This window comes from Belonocnema kinseyi, chromosome 4 (genome assembly GCF_010883055.1).
Source record: "Belonocnema kinseyi isolate 2016_QV_RU_SX_M_011 chromosome 4, B_treatae_v1, whole genome shotgun sequence".
Classification (NCBI taxonomy): domain Eukaryota; kingdom Metazoa; phylum Arthropoda; class Insecta; order Hymenoptera; family Cynipidae; genus Belonocnema; species Belonocnema kinseyi.
The window spans coordinates 128,341,015-128,348,293 of NC_046660.1; the positions used below are offsets into that span (position 1 = coordinate 128,341,015).

Below are 7,279 nucleotides of genomic sequence, written 5' to 3' on the forward strand. Positions count from 1 at the left end.
GGGTGACGACCGGGCGCCATATCTGATTCTGATCTGGCCGTGTGTTGCCCTAGCGATCAGGCATAGATCTGTTTTCCAGATCGGGGCCAGATTTAACCAATTATTGGCCCGATCTGGGCCATAATAAAGTTATACCTTTAACTTAACCTTAATTTCATTGTGACATTTACGAATTGCTAAGTGATTTTGACATTTGCAATCCCTTTTTAAAATTAGTTTATACTGTCACGAGTAAAAGGAACCCTCTACCTTATTAGTAAGTGAATATTATATTTCTTTTTTCCGTGTTTATACTTGAGTATGTTTGAAGTATGGGCTCTATAAAATTTATATTTAAGTATAGTTTCAGTCAGGGAACTCGAGCTCTCGAGCGAAAGCCCAATTTCTCGGGTACCTAACAACTCTATTATTAGCAATAATAACCTTTGAAATTGTTTTCGATGGTTTTATTTAAAGTGACAACTCAAAAACTATCAAAATGTGTCAAACGCTCGATTTCGATTTTTCTAGGGTAAGTCCCCTTTCTTCGGCGCACGTCACATATATAATGCTAGACATTTCATTTTTAAGGTATCTTAGCAACAGAATAAAAATTATTTATCATAAATAGAAGCTTGCCCGATGATATAAGTAGATCTTGATCCTCGTGATTTCGTGAGAAATGACCCTTTTTTAGGACAGGTATACACTCGAAGTTATAAACCGTTCTTGTTGGAGTCATACAAATTTGACTCAAGAGATAAATTCATGCCTTCAAAACATATAAACTTGTCTCCAAGACATAAATTGAAGTCTGGCTCCATCTCAAAACTGAGATATGCTCAAGTCAAACTTTTCGTCTTCAGAATATCTTGATTGGGGGCAATTTAAGTCGAACCTAAATCAAAGCATTTTTACTCGGAAAGTTCCTGACTTCTTTGCTCTCCTTTCGCACGCAAATATTGCGCTTTCTCCATTGACATAATCCACACATAGTTTCCATTAAACTTTGACTCTCTTATTCTCTCTTCATTTTGAGTTAAGGAGATCAGTTTCTAAGGAAATAAAATAATTTTTCAACGAAATAGTTGAATTTTCAACAAAAGAAATGAATTTTTTACCAAAAAGATTAAGTGTTTATAAAAAAGTATGCAAATGCTTAAAAATGTCTGTAAATCATAGAAAAATAATTCCGAATGTTGCATTGAACATTAGAATTCATACATATTTAATTTAGTATAACTTGTATAAAATTTGCTTTAAGTAACGTACGTTACTGTATATCGCAGTAGCCAAAACATTTTAACATGGCAAAGCGCTTTCGACTGTACCTCCATGGTAGGGCGCAACAGAGTTCATGTACCCTCACAGAGATAGGATTACCGGGATATCCCATTTGATGGCATTTATCTCCCAGGTTGTCCCAAGGATACCCCAGGGATATCCCGTCGGATATCCCTCTAAGAAGGAATTCGGATATCTCAGGAATAACCCCAGGATATCCAGGATATCCGTGGGACTTTTACGGGATATTAAAATGTTCCAAGTAGGATATAGAAAATTAATTTATATCCTACTTGGGACATTTGAATATCTCGTAAACGTCCCAGGGATATCCTAATTTCAGCTTTGCGGGATATCCGACGAGTTATCCCTGGGACAACCTGGAAGATAAATATGACCAAATGGGATATTTTGGTATATCCTATTGCTGTGAGGCAGGGACTAGGGGTAAAGCGTCGTTCGGCCTTTTCTCTTCTCGAGCCAAAGAGTCTCGGAAGGCAGGTCAGCCTCTTCCCTCCGCAGTCCTCGAGTAGAGTGACTTAACTTGGTGTCACGAGTTTCGTTGTGGGGAGAGAAGAAGTGATCTCGGTGAGTCTCCTATTGGAATAGTTGAGCAACTTGTTGCCAGCTGTGGTGCTCGACTCTGCTTACGCGAAGAAAAAGGAAACAGGGTGAACCTCGGAGCCTTGCAATGCGCAACGCGAAACTCAAAGGCGCGCTTCTTGGTTGCCGAGAGAATTCACAGCGAGACTGGACGCTACTCGAATCCTCGGCATTGAAGAAGCTCGCCGCGAGCTTTGCGAGCCTTGTCAAGAACAGTGGAATAGCCAGCGGCGGAGTTTGGGCCCCCGAATTTAAGTTTTTTCATTATTCAATTACCTTTTCCCCCACTATTTGCTTGTACATAAATTCGAAGCCCCCGTAGGAAAAAAATCGAAACTCCTCTCGAAAAAAATCCTGGCTATATCGCTGGCCCAGAAAATTCCACAATAATTTTTTAAAACATTTTATTCCAAGTTACCAGTATCTTTGTACTGACATGCAATAATGAAGAACGTCCATCATTAAACAAAATCAAATAATTTTCTATCAAATCCTTTCAATTTTAAATAATATATCCCTCACTTCTGAAGAAGCATTTCAAATTTCTACCAAATTAGTTTAATTTTAAACCAAAAATATGAATTAAAAACCCAAAATTGAATCGAAATTTAAAACATTTAGATTAGATTTGAATCCAAATTAAAAATCCGGTGTAACGTCCAATATTCAAATTGATGCAAACACCAGTTGAAAAAATTAAAAAACAAGAATCCAAGGACCAAATTTGCACAACAACGAACAAACAAAAAATCCTATTGTAATCTGAAAAAAAACAAACGAAAATATATTCACACAAAAATAAGAAAAAGGAAAAGAAAATGAGAAGGCAGCCAACCACATCCACTTTCTTCTCTTTTTCTTTCTTTGAATGCTATTTTATTGTAATTTGATAATAATAGAAATAAAAAAGAGGAAAGGAAGAAAAAGAGAAGGAAGGGGATGCGGTTGTCTGCCTTCTCATTTTTCTTTCCTCTTTTTTAATTTTGTCTGAATTTTTTTTATTGGTTTTTTCAGATTACAATAAGATTCTTTGTTTTTGTTTGTTCGTTGTTGTCCAAATTTGGTCCTGGAATTCTTGTTTTTTTTTTAACAGGAGTTTGCATCAAAAAAGTTGATGTTAATCCAACAAATGCAAATTTTGCAACAAAACAATTACATTTACAAGCAAAGTGATGATTCTTCAATAAAGAAGATTTATTTTCTAGAAACAAATCAGTTTAATTTTTCATATAATTCAGTTATAAACGTTCATATGAATGAAATAAAAAAAATTATTTTTTTTTATTTACCGACCTGGTTAAACCGGCGATGTCTAGAGTGAGAATCCTGAAATATATTTTCCCCGTAGATAGTGGAAGATTTGTACTTTAGCTTAAAATTATATAATTCGAAACATGGAAATGCTATTATGCCGAGTATAGAAACTATTTTCAAGCTGTTTATTTAAAAGCAGCAAATATAAATCAGATATTCAAAAATGAACAATTTACAGCTGAATTGTCGTAAAGAGATTACATTCTACTGATTCTTCAAAATTTCAGAGTGCAAATTTTTGGAAAACTAGTTGAACTAAACAAGAAACTAAGTTATATTTTCTAATAATTATATGAATTTTAAAGAATTTAATTATACTTACCTTCCTACAGTTGCATTTAATACCAAATATGTAGGATAAATTCTCAATAAAAACTTCAATAGTTCAATTTTAAAAAAATGGAATGGTTAAATTGTGACTTAAAAAAGTAATATTTAGCCTAAAAAAAAAGTTTTTCAACCCAATATTTAAGCCCCTCAACCAATAAACTGAAATTTTAACCAAGTAGTACGACATTTAATGAAGTACTTTAATTTGATACTTTTCAAATAAAATTATGAATCTTGAACTGTAATAATTACATTTGAATTATAAAATACATTTTCAAACATGTAGAACGTTTTTTACAATTAATAGTTAAATTTGTAAAAAATAAAATGAACTTACAACAATTTACCTTAACTTTGAAACAAAGAGTTAAATTTTCAATCAAGACACTTCATTTTACACCAAGAAGGAAAAATTTGCAGAAAAGATATGTATTATCAAAAATAAAGTTAAATTTGTAACGATTGCTTATTGGAAAATTTAAAAAGTTCAATATGTTGTTAGACACGTTATTATTTAACCAGAAACACAAATAGCCACGGCTATCTTATGCAGCCTTGCTCTGAAGCATTATAATTTGGCGTTCGCAAAAATTCGGATAGGGAGTACGAGGATCCGGCGACAGCTATCTAAAGCATAATTGCTGTCAGCATCTTTTTTTCCAGTGTAGAGAAAACACTGTTCGACAAGAGAGAAAGAAATTTGTTGAGATATTTTGGATATGTATGGTGAATAAAAGAAGAGCGATGGACGAAAAAATGTATGTAGGTAAAGTAAATGGTAGTTTACCTAGAAGCATGTGAGAATGAGATCCTGAATCGACATAATACAAAAAGCCACAGACACTCAAGGTTATGCATGAGAAAACGGGAGAAAGTGCACAAATCTATAAAGAGTTATGCCAGGATAGGATAGTGTGGTGATAAACAGTTTATAAGATGTGTATAATGAAGATTGTCAGTGAAGTGAAAGATTTTAAAAAACAAAACCTTCAATACAAATAAGCCCGTGTACAGAGATTTACATAAAGACTTTGTCAAGCACTTCGCCCAGGGTGCTTCCTGAAAAGATTGATCAGCGACCTGGGTCGGAGCCGTGTTGCGGAATGCAACTTTTATTAAAGTGGTTAATAGGCTAGTTTTCAAGAAAAACAAAAGCAAGGAGGCTTAATTTAAGTTTTTTAACTTGCCTGGTAAAGATGGGATATAGATTAGCTTGAACAGCATTCTCGAATCAAGTGAAGGGGTCCAAGTGCTAACGGTCAAGAATCATTTTTTAGGCTTCAGTGTAGATAACATTAGAAGGAATATTTAAGCGTTAAACATTATTCACACATTATTCACACTTCCCGAAAATCTTTAAGTTGCTTCTTTTTTTGTTTTGTATTTTTCTCTACTACATTCCTCTATTCAATATTTCCTCAGTTTCTTCTGAACTTCATCTTTCTTCTCTTTTAAAAGGCACTGTAGTCTCGTATTTAGTTTGATTCTTCACTTGCATTTTGTCTATAAGTTTCTATGTTTCTTCACTTACTGCTCCCTCCCTTTTCTACATCCCTTTTACCTTTTTCCACATCTTTCTGAATAACTATTCTCCTCTCTTTTTAACAACTTCGTTTTTTCCTCTATATAATCTATTGCAGTTTCTGATTTTCCAACTATCAATTTATTTGCCTCTTCGTGTTGCGTAATGGGTATATAATCCCATTTTCACTAAACTTTTTAATAACTTATTTCCAAACGCATTAATTGTAAATTAGTTTAATTTCAATCTACACTAACTCTTTTATCTTATCCTAACCTTACCATACCCTTTCACTGACTATATTTCCATTATCCGCCGCCCGAGAACGTAGTACTGCAAAGTGGTGGATGCCTAACGGATATAAATGAGAGTTATACCGAGATATAAGCGCTACAGGATATAATTGAGAGCAGATGTAAACGGGGTTTCAGTGTATATGCAATAGTAATTAAACGGAATCTCAAATCTATCAACCTTAGTACATTTCTAAAGAAACCATTTTATTCCAAATCAATTTGTCGTCAACGATCCCCATTTATTTATAGCGATGCTGTTTCATTCTGGGTATCCAATGTCCATATGAAATTTAGTAGTTTTCAACCAAATGTACCTTGATGAAACAGAAGTCTGTTTAATAATTTTATTTTAATCTACTAAGTTTTAATCTACTAAGTTTTAACTTCAGTTAATAAAGTGTTTCTATTTTCAGGGATACAAGCTTAAACACTATGGCAGAAGTAGCTTCACGGTACCACTTTGCGGCGCATATGGGTCAACTGATATCCGGCGTGGAGGGTCAAGGATGCCATAACTTCTACCCCACTTGCCCACTTCCTGGATCAAGTGTGTTGAACATGATGAAGAAGATTAGGATTCGCTAACGGTTTATTTATTACTTTGTTCACTGATTTCACGGATAAAGGCTGTTTCAAAGATTTATTAACTTAAAGGAGAAATAAAAGCAGTGAAATAAACTGAAAATAAAGAACAGCTGAGTCGTTCGGGAAACAAAGTTATTGTAAGCTTCGACCACTTTGCTATGCTGAATCTGTGATATAAATATAGTACCAAATTATTTTTTAAACTAATGATTTTACGTTCTAAATTAATTTATAGTCTAACTTTTGAGCATATATTTTTGTAAGTTCTTTTCGCAATATATGTATGGGTTTCCCACATAAAAACCTACGAATACTTTATTTGAAAGTTAGACATTGTTTAGTTCAGGCATATTTTTTTTGCAATTTTATAAAGTATGCTTAGAATGTAGAAAGCAATTAAGGTGACACTGTCGTCATTACCCAGTGTAATAAGTCTATTTTCCGAAATAATATCAATTATAAGTACAACTTCGTAACTGTTTTCAAGTAAATAAACGCATTTTTAAATAATCTCTAAATTGTATTTCTTCATGCGTTGTAAATGCAGAAATATTTAAAATAAATTTATGTTTTTGAAATGTTGATATATGATTCTCTACTTCCACCATATGTTTCCGGTTTGCTGGGAGTCGTATGTGAAGCCATGGAAGGCAGTTGGATGCGCGTGTCAAATTTTAATGAAGATATAGTTTATGAAATTATGCATTCCTTTCAAACAATCGAATAATAAATAATAGAATTTTTTCAAATTTCATCAAGAAATTCAGTTTTCAAGACTTTGAAAATAATCGGGTGCTTTCTTATTATCTCATTATCTTATTTAAGATTTATCTATTATATATTATTGATTATTATTTTGTATTATTATTCACTATTTATTTCTGCTAGCCTACGTGAGGTTTCTATATAGTTTAGTAGATTTATTTAATCAAGAAAAATCAGTTTAATAATTAAAGTATTGATGTCTTCAAAAAACTGACGATTCTTTTCTCTGATGAGCGTTAAACAGGTTTACTGATCTGTATGGATTATAATATTTTTTCATAAAGAAGTTCTCTCAAGTACATTAGTCGATTTTTCACGTCCTCATGAATAAATGTAGGACTTACAATATTGCTATATTCCCAGAATTAAGAACGTTCTTCTCCTACAACCGTTACAGCAATTTATAAATCTACACATATCATAGCTTCATTTGGTCGCAGAATGTTTCAACAATCTAATTACATTCACTAAATATCGCCTGGTATTACTGTGAATACTGTGACAAACATTTTTTTTAATTTCAAGTTTTTCATTGTAAATTGTATGTTGCCATTCTCACGATATTTAATGAATCAACCACAAACCTTTTCATTAAAAAAGG

At 32.9% G+C, this 7,279-nt stretch overlaps 1 protein-coding gene across 3 annotated transcripts in view; it reads left to right on the forward strand.

Moving 5' to 3' along the window:
• LOC117171950 overlaps nt 1-6,487 on the forward strand; it is a 278,456-nt gene extending 271,969 nt beyond the window's left edge. For all 3 annotated transcript variants that reach the window (XM_033359634.1, XM_033359633.1, XM_033359631.1), the window contains one exon: nt 5,742-6,487. In XM_033359634.1, coding sequence (XP_033215525.1) covers nt 5,742-5,913 — 172 coding nt within the window. In that variant the 3' untranslated portion in view covers nt 5,914-6,487. The remainder of the gene's footprint in view (nt 1-5,741) is intronic.
• The last annotated feature ends 792 nt before the right edge of the window (nt 6,488-7,279 follow it).